At 64.7% G+C, this 14,825-nt stretch overlaps 1 protein-coding gene across 8 annotated transcripts in view; it reads left to right on the forward strand.

Annotated features, from left to right (window-relative positions):
* LOC105496673 (multiple epidermal growth factor-like domains protein 6) overlaps positions 1-13,869 on the forward strand; it is a 120,326-nt gene extending 106,457 nt beyond the window's left edge. For 2 of the 8 annotated variants that reach the window (XM_011767208.3, XM_011767216.3), the window contains 20 exons: positions 902-1,027; positions 1,521-1,652; positions 1,735-1,863; positions 2,065-2,196; positions 3,361-3,489; positions 3,568-3,696; positions 4,016-4,144; positions 4,456-4,584; positions 4,783-4,911; positions 5,919-6,047; positions 6,161-6,292; positions 6,484-6,612; positions 7,236-7,364; positions 8,501-8,629; positions 8,757-8,885; positions 9,129-9,257; positions 9,368-9,496; positions 11,087-11,215; positions 12,793-12,840; positions 13,211-13,869. In XM_011767208.3, the coding sequence (XP_011765510.2) occupies positions 902-1,027; positions 1,521-1,652; positions 1,735-1,863; positions 2,065-2,196; positions 3,361-3,489; positions 3,568-3,696; positions 4,016-4,144; positions 4,456-4,584; positions 4,783-4,911; positions 5,919-6,047; positions 6,161-6,292; positions 6,484-6,612; positions 7,236-7,364; positions 8,501-8,629; positions 8,757-8,885; positions 9,129-9,257; positions 9,368-9,496; positions 11,087-11,215; positions 12,793-12,840; positions 13,211-13,272 (2,438 nt within the window). In that variant the 3' untranslated portion in view covers positions 13,273-13,869. The remainder of the gene's footprint in view (positions 1-901; positions 1,028-1,520; positions 1,653-1,734; positions 1,864-2,064; positions 2,197-3,360; positions 3,490-3,567; positions 3,697-4,015; positions 4,145-4,455; positions 4,585-4,782; positions 4,912-5,918; positions 6,048-6,160; positions 6,293-6,483; positions 6,613-7,235; positions 7,365-8,500; positions 8,630-8,756; positions 8,886-9,128; positions 9,258-9,367; positions 9,497-11,086; positions 11,216-12,792; positions 12,841-13,210) is intronic. The other 6 variants (XM_011767209.3, XM_011767213.3, XM_011767214.3 and 3 more) reach the window with 6 other exon arrangements.
* The last annotated feature ends 956 nt before the right edge of the window (positions 13,870-14,825 follow it).

A 14,825-nucleotide genomic window follows, 5' to 3' on the forward strand; every position in this document is an offset into this window, starting at 1 on the left:
CTGGGGGAGGCAAGAAGGCTGCCACCACAGCTCCCGGCCCAGCCTCGTGCTCTGTTGTCCTCACAGGGGAGGCCAAGGCCGGGCCCTTAAGGGCAGGGCAGGCGTGGGAGAGTAGAGAAAAGCTCTGCCAGGGAGGCCGATCCAGGGCTCCCAGCACCCACGGCTCTGCCAGGCCATGGGGAGCGGCCCCTGCAGGCCCTCTCCAGGGGTCCCGATCCTCAGCCCCCACGTTCTCTCCCGAGGTCCCCCTTCCTGGGATGCTCTGACTCCCTGGCCTCTGTGCTCCCTGGGGTCTCATTCACCTGCTGGGTGGAGGAGGGGGACCCTAGGCCTCCAGGAGGCCACCTGCCCTCTCCATTCTAGCCCTATCCCACAGGGAAAGGGCAGTGGCTCTGGGGGTGGAGCGAGTGGGTGCACAGCCTCCCTAACCCTAGGGCTGAGTCCCTGGAGGGGCTCCCAGCTGGATGTAGGGGAGTAGGAGAGACTGGACCAGCATCGCCAGGTTGGGCTGGGGGCACACTGGCCTGACCAGGACAGGTCCTCTGGTGACTATGGTGGCGGAGGAAGAGTAGGCCCTACCTCGGGCTCCCGGGAGCTCTCCAGGGTCCTGGACAGCTGAGGGATCTGCTTCAGCCTCTCCCAGGCTGCCCCAGCAACCCTGCCCCTCCCCTCTCCTCCCATCCGTCAGCTCCCCTTTCTCCCCTCCCTTGCCTGTTCCTTTGACCTGCCTGGCCACTCTGGGGACCCCAGGTGTGCTCAGCAGCCCCCCAACCCCGGGGCTAGAGCCAGAGCCCATGTGGGGAGGCGTGGGAGGCACACTCGCCAGGAGCCCCTGGGGGAAAGGCTCTGGTAGGGCCGCTCCACATGGCGTGGCTGAGGCCCCTCGTGCTTCTTCCTGCAGAGTGCCCGGTGGGGACGTTTGGTGTGAACTGCTCAGGCTCCTGCTCCTGTGGGGGGGCCCCCTGCCACGGGGTCACGGGGCAGTGCCGGTGTCCGCCGGGGAGGACTGGGCAAGACTGTGAGGCAGGTGAGTGTCGGCTGCAGCCCCGGTTCTACCTCCCTGGGCTGCACAGCTCCGAGTTGATGGGGCCCTGAACTGTGGGGGCCCCAGCCCTGCGGATCCCAGGTCCGTCTGTAACAGATGTGAGAACTCAGAGTGCACTCCCGTGTGGTAGGGAATGGGGATCTGTGGCTGCCCCACCAAGCCCCTGGGGCCTACAGGCTGCCCTCTCGAGCTGCTCCCTCTCTCCATGTGGTTCCCAGTCTCTAACGGGCTTGGCTCCTTGTGTTGCCAGCTGAACTGTGCCTGGGGCTGGGGCTCCTCTCCCATGGTGGGCACCCCGCAGCCCGCAGCCCCAGGAGGCGCCCGGGCCCTCTCTCCTCCCCGGGGCAGGCTGAGATGGTAACAGTGGTTCCGCCTCCTCGGCTGTGGCTCCAGGGGCATTGTGCCATGTTGTGTTTATTGATGTGTTGAGCAAGGACAGCTTGGGCACTGACTGGCCATGGGGGGTGGGTGCTAGATTGTCCCGAGGGCCGCTGGGGGCTGGGCTGCCAGGAGATCTGCCCAGCATGCCAGCACGGTGCCCACTGCGACCCTGGGACTGGAGCCTGCCTGTGCCTCCCTGGCTTCGTCGGCAGCCGCTGCCAGGATGGTGAGTGAGCTGGAGCCGCCCCTGAGCCTTTGACCCGGGGCAGGTGGCCAGGCCCCACTCACCCTCTCTCTTCTGCCTGTAGTGTGCCCAGCAGGCTGGTTTGGTCCCAGCTGCCAGACACGGTGCTCTTGTGCCAATGATGGGCACTGCCACCCAGCCACCGGACACTGCAGCTGTGCCCCCGGGTGGACCGGCTTTAGCTGCCAGAGAGGTACAGGGACGCTTGGCTTGCCCTTTGTCCAGACGTCCCTCCTTTCCTAGCCCTTGGAGAGGCCTCTGCCCAGGGCCCCTGAGGACTGGGGGCTTGCATGAGGCAGTGCCCCAGTCCTGAGATGCCCCTGTGCCTGACTTGGTGGTGGTACCTGTGGCCTGCACTGGGGCCTGCTCTGGATGACTCTGAGTTCTGTTGCAGCCTGTGATAGTGGTCACTGGGGACCTGACTGCAGCCACCTCTGCAACTGCAGCGCTGGCCACGGGAGCTGTGATGCCATCAGTGGCCTGTGTCTGTGTGAGGCTGGCTACGTGGGCCCGCAGTGCGAGCAGCGTGAGTCCTGGCCCTGCCTTTGGCCGCACCCCCCTCCTGAGCACACACACACAGAACCTTTGGCCATGCCCCCTCCTGCGTGCACACACACATATGAAGCCTTTGGCCACACCCCCTCCCATGCACACACACATGCACAGAGGCACACACACACATGAACACACACAGAACCTTTGGCCGTGCCCCCTCCTGTGTGCACACACACAGATGAAGCCTTTGGCCACACCCCCTCCTGTGCACACACACACGTGCACATGCATGCACACATGAACACACACACACACAAAAAAACCTTTGGCCAATACTCCCTCCTGCGCGCACACACACACGAAGCCTTTGGCTGCGCCCCCTCCTGTGAGCGCATACACACATGCACATGCATACACACACACACACAGACTTTGGCCGTGCCCCCTCCTGCGCACCCACACACCCCAACACATGCACACACACACATGCGCACTGCGGCTGGGCCCTGGCCTGGCTTCCTCTGTCTTCCCTGAGCTTTCCAGCGCCCACCACCCCACTCCACAGCCGGGACTAAAGTCTAGCCTGGACTAAATGATGCCCCCGCTGTGTGGAGAGTGTATGAGGTCCCTGCTTAGCCCAGGGTGCTGCAGGGGGTGTGCCGGGTCCTCCATAGGAGACTCCCTCCTGCCACCTGTCCTGAGTGACCAAAGCTGCCAGGCAGCCCCCCGGGAATGATGCTTTGCTCACTTGTGCCAGAGTGTTGGTCCTCTCACCGACCTGCACCAGGCTCACCGGAGATGCAGCAGGAAGGGGCAGGTCCCGTGCCCCACTGCGGGAGGCCTGGCACCTGGGGGATGGAGAAGGGGTCTGCTTAGGACTGAGGCTGGTGTCCTCCAGTGTGTGCCCCCAAGGCTTGGTTGGTGGAACTAGGGGAGGCCTGGGTCGGGTGTCCTAGAGGCAGCCCCTACAGAGTTCCCATCCCTAAAGCTGCTGCCTGGAGCTCCCTCAAGCCTCCCGTGGCCCCACCTGGGTGGGGATGAAGCGTGTGAGTGAGCCCAGTCTCCCTTGGGTGAGAAGGGGCTTCTCACGAGCCAGGCCTGTCCCACAGTCCTGGGGAGGGCGGCAAGGCCCAGGCACAGCTGGGTCAGGCTCCTGGCCCTCTGACTGATAGTGGGCCGGGGCCGCATGTCTCAGGGTGTCCCCAGGGCCATTTCGGGCCCGGCTGTGAGCAGCGGTGCCAGTGTCAGCATGGAGCAGCCTGTGACCATGTCAGTGGGGCCTGCACCTGCCCGGCCGGCTGGAGGGGCACCTTCTGCGAGCGTGGTGAGCCAGGGCACAGGCGGGGGCTACCTGGGTGGACTCCAATGTGGGCCCCTTCACATCACTGCCCCCTGCCTGCAGCCTGCCCGGCCGGCTTCTTTGGATTGGACTGTCGCCATGCTTGCAACTGCACTGCTGGAGCCACCTGCGATGCCGTGAACGGCTCCTGCCTCTGCCCCGATGGCCGCCGGGGCCCCCGCTGTGCCGAGAGTGCGTGAGGTCCCTGCTTAGCCCAGGGTGCTGCAGGAGGGGGTGCCGGGTCCTCCGTAGGAGACTCCCTCCTGCCACCTGTCCTGAGTGACCAAAGCTGCCAGGCAGCCCCCCTGGGAATGACGCTTTACTCACTCGTGCCAGTGTTCGTCCTTTTTTGTGGCCACTCTGCTGAGTGGGTGGCCTGAGCCAGAGGGAGGGGAGAGTTGGCCACAGCAGTTGAGGGGACCCTGGCAGATCTGCCCAGCTGCCTGTGATCTGCTGCCAACCCCTGGGGTCCTGTCCACCTCCAGCTCTGACCAGTCCTCTCCACCTGCAGCTTGCCCAGCCCACACCTACGGGCACAATTGCAGCCAGGCCTGTGCTTGCTTTAACGGGGCCTCCTGTGACCCTGTCCACGGGCAGTGCCACTGTGCCCCTGGCTGGATGGGGCCCTCCTGCCTGCAGGGTAAGCCCCACCCAGGAGTCCAGGGACCGGGGTCTAGGCCTGAGTGAGGGTGCTGGCCTCTTGCGGGGCCCAGAGGACACTTGGTGCCTGCGGGAGGGAGGAAGGGGCTGTTAGGACTGAGGACCGTGCCTTTCACCTGTGCCCCTCTTCAGGCAGGGATGGTGAGTCAGGCTGAGCTAGCAGGTCATCCTAGAGGTAGCCCCTTGCAAGGTCCCTGACCCCAAAGTCCAACATGGGGCTGGAAAGCCAGACAGACCCTGTGGGGCCAGCTGGCTGGGGGATGCAGGTTGCTCCCTCTTCCCCGGCCCCAGCCTGCCCTGCCGGCCTGTACGGCGACAACTGTCGACATTCCTGCCTCTGCCAGAATGGAGGGACCTGTGACCCTGTCTCAGGCCACTGTGTGTGCCCGGAGGGCTGGGCCGGCCTGGCCTGTGAGAACGGTGAGTCCTGGGCGGCAGAGGAGGAACATATCCCAGCATGCCTGGTGCAGCCCTGTCTGCAGGCCTAGGAGGGCTCCCAGGTCAGGGGGCAGCGCCCTGGGGTGGGGGCTTTGGCCCTGTGTAAGGGAAGCATGAGCCAGAGTCTCCTGGACCCAGGAGGCAGGACCCTCACCCTCATGCCTGCCTCTGTTCCTGTAGAGTGCCTCCCCGGGCACGTCGGAGCTGGCTGCCCGCACAGCTGCAGTTGCCTCAACAGGGGCCTGTGTGACCCGCGCACGGGCCGCTGCCTCTGCCCGGCCGGCTGGACTGGGGACAAGTGTCAGAGCCGTGAGTGGGGCGGGGCAGCAGGGCAGTCTGGAGGCCCTGCTGAGAAGGGGTGTCATGAGCCTCATTGCAGGGCTGAGGACTGTGCCCGGGGCGGGGCCTCACCAGGGGATCTGTTGTCCTGTGAGTGCAAGAGCTGCCGTCTGAGCACCAAGGGTTCCTGTAGGCGGGGGCTCAGCCTAGGAAGCTGGCCTGTGGGGAGAGTGCGCTGCCTTGCCTTGGCAGGGGTGTGTGGCCCCGGCCAGCCCTGTGGTGGGTGGAACGGAGGATGCTCTGGGGCTCGGGGGCCGCTGCTGCTTCCTGCATGCAGAGAGGGGCCCCTTCACCCCTTGTCCTGGAGCCTGTGCTGGCTGGGGGCCTCCTGCCAGTGAGGGGTCTGCCTGTGGCTGCTGTGCCAGCAGGGCCTGGTTCACCCAGCAGGGCCTCGGCCTCTCCAGAGCCCAGACATGCCAGGGCAACACTGCCTCATTCCTCAAAGCTCCGGCCTCCCACCCAAGCCCCTAACACCAGCCCCCTTCCAGCAGGGGCGCCGTCCTCACTGCTTGGGGTGCAGCGTGGGCGGCCCCTTGCTCAGGGCCGGAGCCTTGGGTCTGCTGTCTGAGGGAAGCCTGGGCACTTGGCTGGCCTCAGGGCTGTCGCTGGCTCCCGTCGCCTCAGTGCTGAGCCCCAGCTGCCATATCCCTGCTCCTTCGCCTTCCATGGGGCGGGGCCGCTGGAGGCTGAGCTCTCAGCCCTGTCTGGTCCCTGCAGCCTGTGCCAAGGGCACATTCGGGCCTCACTGTGAGGGGTGCTGTGACTGCCGGTGGGGAACCACCTGCCACCATGCCACCGGGGCCTGCTTCTGCCCTCCAGGGTTGGGGGGACTCGAGGTGTGAGAATGGTGAGCACAGCCCCCAGTTCAGCCAGCACCGGGTGGGTCCTACCCACAGCATCCACTCTGGGCCTGTCCTGGCCCACAGATCCCCAGCAGGCCCCTCCCAGAAAGCCTCCCATCCCTCATCTTTCTGCAGGCTGCCTGCGGGGCTGGTTTGGAGAGGCCTGTGCCCAGCGCTGCAGCTGTCCACTCGGCGCTGCCTGCCACCACGTCACTGGGGCCTGCCGCTGTCCCCCTGGCTTCACTGGCTCTGGCTGCGAACAAGGTAGGTGCTCCCAAGCCCCCACCCCGAGGAGCAACTGGGTCGGGGGAATCCAGAGAGGCCACCTGTTCCTTGATCGGGCTGGGCCAGGACCGACCCTGCCTGTCTGCACCCAGCCTGCCCCCCCGGCAGCTTTGGGGAGGACTGTGCGCAGACGTGCTGGTGTCCCGGTGAGAACCCAGCCTGCCACCCTGCCACTGGGATCTGCTCATGTGCTGCTGGCTACCACGGCCCCAGCTGCCGGCAACGTGAGTGCTGCCCATGCCCACCCAGGGACTCGGGAGTCCTGCTGGGCCAGTTCCCCTGGTCCCCGGGAAGGCCCTCGTCTGAGGGGGTGGAAGACGGAGGGTGTCGGGGCCTCACGAGAGCTGCCTTGCTGTGTTCAGGGACACTGGGGAAGCTCCAGCCCCAGCCCCTGCAGCTAGCCCTCTCCCTGCAGGATGCCCGCCCGGGCGGTATGGGCCAGGCTGTGAACAGCTGTGTGGGTGTCTCAACGGGGGCTCCTGTGATGCGGCCACGGGGGCCTGCCACTGCCCCGCTGGGTTCCTCGGGGCGGACTGCAGCCTCAGTGAGTGGCTGGTGGCAGCAGGGCTGAGTGGTGCCTCCTGTGTCTCCGGGGCGGGGCCAGCCAGCCTGCAGGAGGACGGCCCCCAACTGCCCACCTCCCTGCCCTTCAGCCCCCTCTGGCTGGGCCTGGCCCCAAGTGGGACTAAGCCAGAGGGGCAGCCCTGGGGGTGTCTGTGACACCAAGTCCCCACCAGGCTTCTGCTAGCTCTGTCCCTGCACCTGCTGTGCCTGGTGACCTGCGCCATGTCTGCCAGGGGCTTGAGCACAGCCGGGCACAGAGGTCAGCTGGGCAGCTCAGCTGTGGCCAAGTGTCCTGCCAGGAAACAGGCCTTTTCCCGGAGTCGTGCAGGGACTTTCCCTTTCTGGAACCCGGCAGAGCTGGCGGGGTGGGTGGGGGTGGCAGTGAGTCGCTGCAGAGCGGGTGGCAGCGGCCGGACCCCCAGCAGGGCCCGTGGGTGGAAGGGAGATGCCAGGGTGGGTGCATGGGAGCTGGCTGGCCCCACCCTGTCTGGGGCAGACCCAGGGTCCCCTCACCCCATCCCATCCTGTCCTATCCCCCCGCCGGGGTTGACTGGGCAGGGAGAGAAGGGAAGCCAGCCACGCTCACCGCTTCCTCCCCGGCAGCCTGTCCGCAGGGCCGCTTCGGCCCCAACTGCACCCGTGTGTGTGGTTGTGGGCATGGGGCGGCCTGCGACCCTGTGACTGGCACCTGCCTCTGCCCCCCGGGGAGAGCCGGCGTCCGCTGTGAGCGAGGTGGGTGTTCAGTCTGGAGGGTGTGCTCACGGGCCCCTCAGAGATGTCACTGATGAGCCATGGGGATGCTGGAGGGTGGGCCCAGCCCAGGCACCCACACATCCTGGCTGCCACCGGCTCCCCACTTGACCGTGGGGCTGAGGCGAGAGTGCTGTAGCTTGTGTTGACTGTGCTGCCCTACTTGGGGGGATGGACCGTCCCACGACACCCCAGCCCCTGCCTCGACACTCTGCTCCCGAGGCTTAGGCCACCCAGTGACCCCATCCTCATCGAGGTGGCCGTGAGGGCTTCAGGTTCCTACCCAGCACCTGCCTGGCCCCTTGCAGGAGGGACCGGGTGGCTGTCTTCTGCCTGAGGGTGGAGTCCTTCCGGCCCTTTCTCCCAGACCCAAGGCCCAGGGACCAAAGTGGAGGCGGGTCTAGAGCACAGTCCAGAGTAGAGAGACGGGCTGGACCCAAGGGACAAGCGTGGTGGCTCCTGCTCCCACAGGCCCAGTCCCCATAAACACAGCCACAGCCTCTTGGGCTGGTCCCACCCTTAGTCTGCATCAAGGGGCTGGCTGCCCCCCACACCAGTTCTTGGCCTTCGGGACCCGTTGGGAGCCTGTGGCAGCAGAGGGTTCAGGATCCCAGGGCCCAATCTCCAGCCAGGATGTAGCCTGGCCCCGCCTCACTGCCAGGAAGGATAGTGCCATTGGGCTGGTCACCAGGCATCCAGCTGTAACAGCAGGGCCGCAGCTGGCCACCTGAGCCCACGGCAGCCCAGCCATGTTACTTCTCAGGCCTGGAGGATGTCCACTGACTCCCAGCTGGGAGACAGCTGGTTCACAGTGGGCCGCTGCCTCCATGAAGCCTTCCGTGAATCCCTTCCTGCAGGCTGGGCAGGCGCTCACCCAGCCCCTCCATGACTGAGCCACCCTCAGTTCCTAGACCAGGCCTGGTACTTGGCAGCCTGAGATGACCAATGAATGAGAGGATGCGGCTGGTGCCACTCCCTGGCATGTGCCTGTCCAGCAGGCAGAGACTAGCACTGACAGGCCTCAGGAAGCATTTGACTGTCAGCCTGTGGGGACACGTCCCCAGAGGGAGCCCAGCCCTCGGCCAGAGCTCCAGGCAGCACCTGCCTTCTCTCCCCAGGCTGCCCCCAGAACCGGTTTGGCGTGGGCTGTGAGCACACCTGCTCCTGCAGAAACGGGGGCCTGTGCCACGCCACCAACGGCAGCTGCTCCTGTGGCCTGGGCTGGACAGGGCTGCACTGTGAGCTGGGTGAGTGTGTGGGGCCAGTGGGACCCCAGCATCCCCTCAGGGATGTGCCCTGGGCTGCCATAGGGTTGGGCAAGGCTGGTGCCTGAGGACTGTCCGCCCGTTTCTCCCCGCCCTGCTCTGTCCCCAGCCTGTCCCCCTGGGCGCTATGGAGCCGCCTGCAGTCTGGAGTGCTCCTGCCGCAACAACAGCACGTGTGAGCCCACCACGGGCACCTGCCGCTGCGGCCCCGGCTTCTACGGCCAGGCCTGCGAGCACCGTGAGTTGGGGGCCTGTGCAGCTGGGCTGGGGCCCCTTTCAGCCACTGTCCACTCCTCCCGTGTGGGTGATCTGGATTGCAGTGAAGTAGATAGGTGGGGAGCCAGCAACAGTGGGGAGGGACGAGGAAGGGCAGGAGGGGGCTTCTCACGGGTCCCCGAATTGGCGGGTTTTACTCACTCTGGGCAAACTGGACATTTCTGCCACCGTGTGTCCTTGTCTCATGGTAACTGGCATCCTTCAGCCTGTCCCCCTGGCTTCCATGGGGCTGGCTGCCAGGGGGTGTGCCAGTGTCAACATGGAGCCCCCTGTGACCCCATCAGTGGCCGGTGCCTCTGCCCCGCTGGCTTCCACGGCCACTTCTGTGAGAGTGGTGAGTGCTTCATGCCCTCTTCCTCTCCCCACCCTGAACCCCCACTCCCTGGCCCCATCCTGTCTGGGTACAGGGCAGGAGGGGGACACTGAGCCCACTGCCCCCACCAGGGTGTGAGCCAGGTTCATTTGGAGAGGGCTGCCACCAGCGGTGTGACTGCGACGGGGAGGCACCCTGTGACCCTGTCACCGGTCTCTGCCTTTGCCCACCAGGGCGCTCAGGAGCCACCTGTAACCTGGGTGAGTCTGGAGTCCTGCTCAGGAAGGGTGTGGGTGTGGGTCTCCAACAGTGACCAATACTGATTGGTTGGGCCCTACCTGTGCCAGTCCTGGGCTGGGCACTGTGCCCTCCTATGGCCTCTGCACCTGGCCCATGCCCTCTGGGGGGGTTGGAGTCAGCTGCTGGGACATGCAGTGCCAAGCACGGCACTCCTGCTGGAGCCTTAGGCCAGGCTCTGCCCTGTGGGTCCCACAACGTCCCAGGAAGGCCATGGTCATGGGAGGGGCTCTGGTCGGGTGGAAAGACTTCCCTGGATCGGGGGATGTCGAGGGGGCTGTGGCCCCTCCAGCCCAGAGGGCCCCACCTGAGGATAGGAGGCGCCCACCTGAGGATAGGAGGGGCTCACCTGAGGATAGGAGGGTCCTACCTGAGGATAGGAGGGGCTCACCTGAGGATAGGAGGGTCCCACCTGAGGATAGGAGGGGCTCACCTGAGGATAGGAGGGTCCTACCTGAGGATAGGAGGGGCTCACCTGAGGATAGGAGGCGCTCACCTGAGGATAGGAGGGAGTCACCTGAGGATAGGAGGGGCTCACCTGAGGATAGGAGGGGCTCACCTGAGGATAGGAGGGTCCTACCTGAGGATAGGAGGCGCTTACCTGAGGATAGGAGGGAGCCACCTGAGGATAGGAGGCACTCACCTGAGGATAGGAGGCGCTCACCTGAAGATAGGAGGGGCTCACCTGAGGATAGGAGGGGCTCACCTGAGGATAGGAGGGCCCCACCTGAGGATAGGAGGGTCCTACCTGAGGATAGGAGGGGCTCACCTGAGGATAGGAGGGAGTCACCTGAGGATAGGAGGGTCCTACCTGAGGATAGGAGGGGCTCACCTGAGGATAGGAGGGAGTCACCTGAGGATAGGAGGCGCTCACCTGAGGATAGGAGGCGCTCACCTGAAGATAGGAGGCGCTCACCTGAGGATAGGAGGGGCTCACCTGAGGATAGGAGGGTCCCACCTGAGGATAGGAGGGTCCTACCTGAGGATAAGAGGCGCTCACCTGAGGATAGGAGGCGCTCACCTGAAGATAGGAGGCGCTCACCTGAGGATAGGAGGGGCTCACCTGAGGATAGGAGGGCCCCACCTGAGGATAGGAGGGTCCTACCTGAGGATAGGAGGGGCCCACCTGAGGATAGGAGGTGCTCACCTGAGGATAGGAGGGGCCCTGCTGCTGGGGCTGCATACCTGGCCCTGTGGCTCTCAGACCTGTTGTGCCCTGAGGGGGCATCCCTGACCACTGGCTCCCATTTGCCCTCCTGGGGCAGGGCAGGAACACAGTGGTGACTGGGTGTGTGCCTCGGGCCTGGGCTTTCTCATGCAGGAGCTCACTGGCTGCAGAATGTAGCTGAGGAAGGCAGGGCAGGGACTGTTTACTCCTCAGGGGAAACCGAGGTCTTAGCTTGGTTAGAGGCCCAAGGTCTTAGCTCCCACACATACCCAGGCGGAAGCTTCACAGCACCTGGGCTCTGCCGGGGCCCCCTAGGCCCAGGGTCCCTGGCGCAGGGAAAGCAGGGATGATGCTCAGGTTTGTCTCCCACCCCCCGGCCTTGCAGATTGCGGAAGGGGCCAGTTCGGGCCCAGCTGCACCCTGCACTGTGACTGCGGGGGTGGCGCTGACTGCAGCCCTGTCAGTGGGCAGTGTCACTGTGTGGATGGCTACATGGGGCCCACATGCCGGGAAGGTGAGCTGGGCTCCCTGGGGAAGGGCGGGAAGGCACCATCCTCCTATCAGCACCAGCTCCACCCTGGCCGAGGACCCCTGTCTCACTCACTGCAGAGTTGGCCAGGTCACCCTATGGCTCTTCAGTCATAGTGAATGTCATCTGTCCCCACCTGGTACCCAGAGTGTCACTTGGCTTCCGATGGGTGGAGTGTGAGCTTCACAGTCACTTAACCAGGGCACGGGGTGGGCCATTCTGCCAGCCGGAAACGGCTTTCCCAGCCCCAGCAGCTGCAAGGCTGGGCTGCAAACTGCACCGGCGGCCTGAAGAGGGTCATGACCCCATGGCTGGGCCGGACTATCCACAGTGTGGGTGGACGCTGGCTATCCCTACCCCTGCTGCCCCCCACACACATGCACCAGGGTGCGAGGGTGTGTTTGTGCACGAATATGCAAGGGTGAGCAGCAGGGTATGTGTGCATGTGTGCCAGTACATGTGTGGCATCCAGTGTGTGCCAGTCCATGCATGCAGTCCTGCACTGGCAGCAGGCACCTGTTTGTGTCAGTGCCTGTGTGTTAGGTGTGCATCAGTGTGTGAATGTGGCCAGTGGGTCTGTGCAATAGTGCCCGCATGTGCTGCAGGGGGCAAAGGCATGTGTGCCAGGCATGTGTGAGCGTGCACCAGCACCTGTGTGAAGGTGACTCCTTAGCACCTAAGCCCTTGAGGCTGTCCTGGAATGTGCTCTCTGCCTGCAGGCAGTGCTTTTGGGATGCCCCCACCCCTCTGGCCAGCCCAGACTTTGCTGCCCGCCCCTTCGAACCGTGTACCCCGCAGCAGTGTTGGGAAAGGTGGTCTCTGCAGAGGGAAGTGAGAGGCAGGCTTGGGGCGCGTGCAGGGCAGGACATGTGGGCGGGGCAAAGGCCGGGCGCCAGGCTACAGGCTCTGCCTTTTGGCTAACTGGGGATTTCACACTTGGGGTCCTCGGCTTGGAGGCCCCCAAATCGTCTTGGCTTTGTGTATGTGTGCATCTGTTTGTGCCTTTCTAAGGCAGTCCTGGTTGCAGATTGTTCAGAGCCTGAAGACAGGGGAGCCCCGATCTCGGTGGAGTGGGGCGGGGCGGGGCGGGGCGGGGCGGGGCGGGGCAGCAGCCTGTGCGCTGGTACAGGGGACAAAAGGCTGTCCGGCAGCGGCATCTAGTGGTCAGATATGGTGCTGCACCGCCGGCTGCCGGGCACCTGGGCTGGGTGCTGGGGGCAGTGCCTTGACGTTGAGCTGGAGGCCTCGGGAGCCTGGGGCCTCATGGGCAGGGTCTTGCTGGGCGTGGGGAGTCCTGGGTCCTGTGCCCTCCACTGGAGTGGACTTGGCTTGGCGTTGGGTAAAGCCCCTGTTATGGGTAGGGGGGGTTGGCGGGGCTGAGAGCTCTCCTTTGGGGAGAGGGAGAGCCCCTGGCCCGCCCCTGTTCCTTCCCTGAGTGCAAAGGAGTGAGAAGGGAAGGAGGCTGTGCGGGGAAAGTGAGGTCCTTGAAGCCTGGATGGGGTCATGCCTGGCTGAACTCAAGGCTGGGGGTACTAACATGGCTTGCCCTCTCTCCCCTCCAGGTGGGCCCCTCCGGCTCCCCGAGAACCCGTCCTTAGCCCAGGGCCCAGGTAAGGGGTGTGGGGAGTGCCTGTGGATTTGCCAGAAGGGTGGCTTATGGAAAGTCAAAGCAGAGTGCTGAAGTATAATCTGGGCCCCACAGGGCAGCAGCTGCACCTGGGACCTTGGGGCCCAGGAATCTGGAGCTCAGAGACCAAGGCCAGGGCCAGAGCTGGGAAGGACAGGCTGGGAAGGACAGGCTGGGAAAGACGGGTGGGCCCCGCCCCACCCCCGCCCCACCCCCGCCCCACCCCCGCCCCGCCCCGCTGGGCTGAGCTGCTGAGGGAAGGGGTGGGAGGGGGAGGTGCCAACCCAGAACCCAGTCTGTTTTGGGAGCACCCGTCCCGCCCTAGACTGGGCCTCCTTTCTCCTTTTCCCCAGTAGCCACGCTGCCCGCCTCCAGCAGACCCACGTCCGGGAGCAGTGGACTAGCGAGGCACTAGCAGAGGCGCCCCGTGGAGCCCGCCTCTCCATTCCAGCCAGACGGGACCCAGGCCTTTGGTGACTACTGAGGACACTTCATGGGCCCAGAGCTCTTGGTACTGCCCTTCCTCTGAGGGCCGTGGAGGGCTGTGGACAGCCCAGCAACCTGTTGCTCTTGGAGGCTGGTGTGGCCTTGAGGAGGGAAGCCTTGCATGGCCGCTGGAAGAGAGGCGCCGCCTGGCCTGGCTCTGCAGAACCCAGGGGCACGCTCTGGGCCTGGGCTGAGAAGGCCCCACTCTCCCTGCGGCTCTGAGTTGGGCTGAGGACAGGTGTGGGCGTCAGTGTGGGCGCAGGTGCAGGCACAGGGCCACTGTCCTCCAGGCAGGCTTTTTGGTGCTAGGCCCTGGGACTTTAAGCTGCCCAGCCCGTATTTATGTAAAGGTATTTATGGGCCACTGCGCATGCCCGCTGCAACCCTGGGATCAGCTGGAAGCTGCCCGTCATCTCCTGCCCGATGCCCAGAAACCCTGATTCAGGTCTGTAGGGTTCTGCGGGCTCACCAGGCTGCTGGCGCCGGTACCGTGTAAACCCAGGAAGGTAAAGGAGCAGGCAGCCTCCTCGTGGCCTGTGTGTGTGCTGCGTTACGTGGACTCTGTGTGGGCTCCTCCCTGGGGCCTGGCCAGGATAAGGGTGCACACGGGGACCTCCCAGTGTACCTGGGACCCTTTGCAGGGGTGGGGGTGCCACACAAGTGAAGAAGTTGGGACTCATCTCAGTTCCCGGTGCTATTGGGGAGAATGCTGGGGCTGCATTCATTACCACTGAGACCCCCTGAGACCCAGAGAGTGGCTGGTCCCGAAGAATGGCCCAGGGGGAGGAAGGCTGGTGTGGAGGGGCAACCTGGACTGAGGCCGAATTCCCTTAGGCCCACCCCACCCACCCCTACCTAAGCATCAGCAGTCGGGGGGAGGGGCTCCCTGGGTGAGTACAGGCCGACCCTCCCGAGCACCTGGCACTCATGGGCTGAGGCTGATGTCTCCTGGAAGAAGGGCCCAGAGTGGACAGTAGAGGCAGAAGGTAGAGGCGGTGGCTGGGGGCTCCTCTGAAGGGTGGAGTGGCCAATGGAGAGGGCTGCACTCAGACTGCAACACAGGATGCTCTCTCCCTTGAGAAGACCCCCTTAGGGTCTGGGCTGCTGCCCCCCATCACCCTAAAACCAGCCAAGGTAGCTGAGGCCCCAGGGCAGAGGATTTCACCAGCAGCAGGAGGAGGAGTCCAGTGAGCTTGGTTGCTCACAGACAGCAAGGGAGCTGTCACAGAGGAAGCCAATGAATGGACCGCCGTGGGGAGACTTTGAAGTAAAACAGTGATAAGGGAGGGCAGGATGGTGGGGATGCAGGAGCAGCAGACGGAGAGAGATGGACTGCGGTGCAATGGAGTGTGGAAAACGCACACTGGGAAATGAAGCATCCAGCAGATGGGGTGAGTGGATACAGCTCAGGAGATTCTCCCAGGAGTAGCAGGGAGGCGTAAAGAGAGACAACGTACAGAAGATAGACGAACGGAAATGGGT

Source organism: Macaca nemestrina, chromosome 1, assembly GCF_043159975.1.
Source record: "Macaca nemestrina isolate mMacNem1 chromosome 1, mMacNem.hap1, whole genome shotgun sequence".
NCBI lineage: Eukaryota > Metazoa > Chordata > Mammalia > Primates > Cercopithecidae > Macaca > Macaca nemestrina.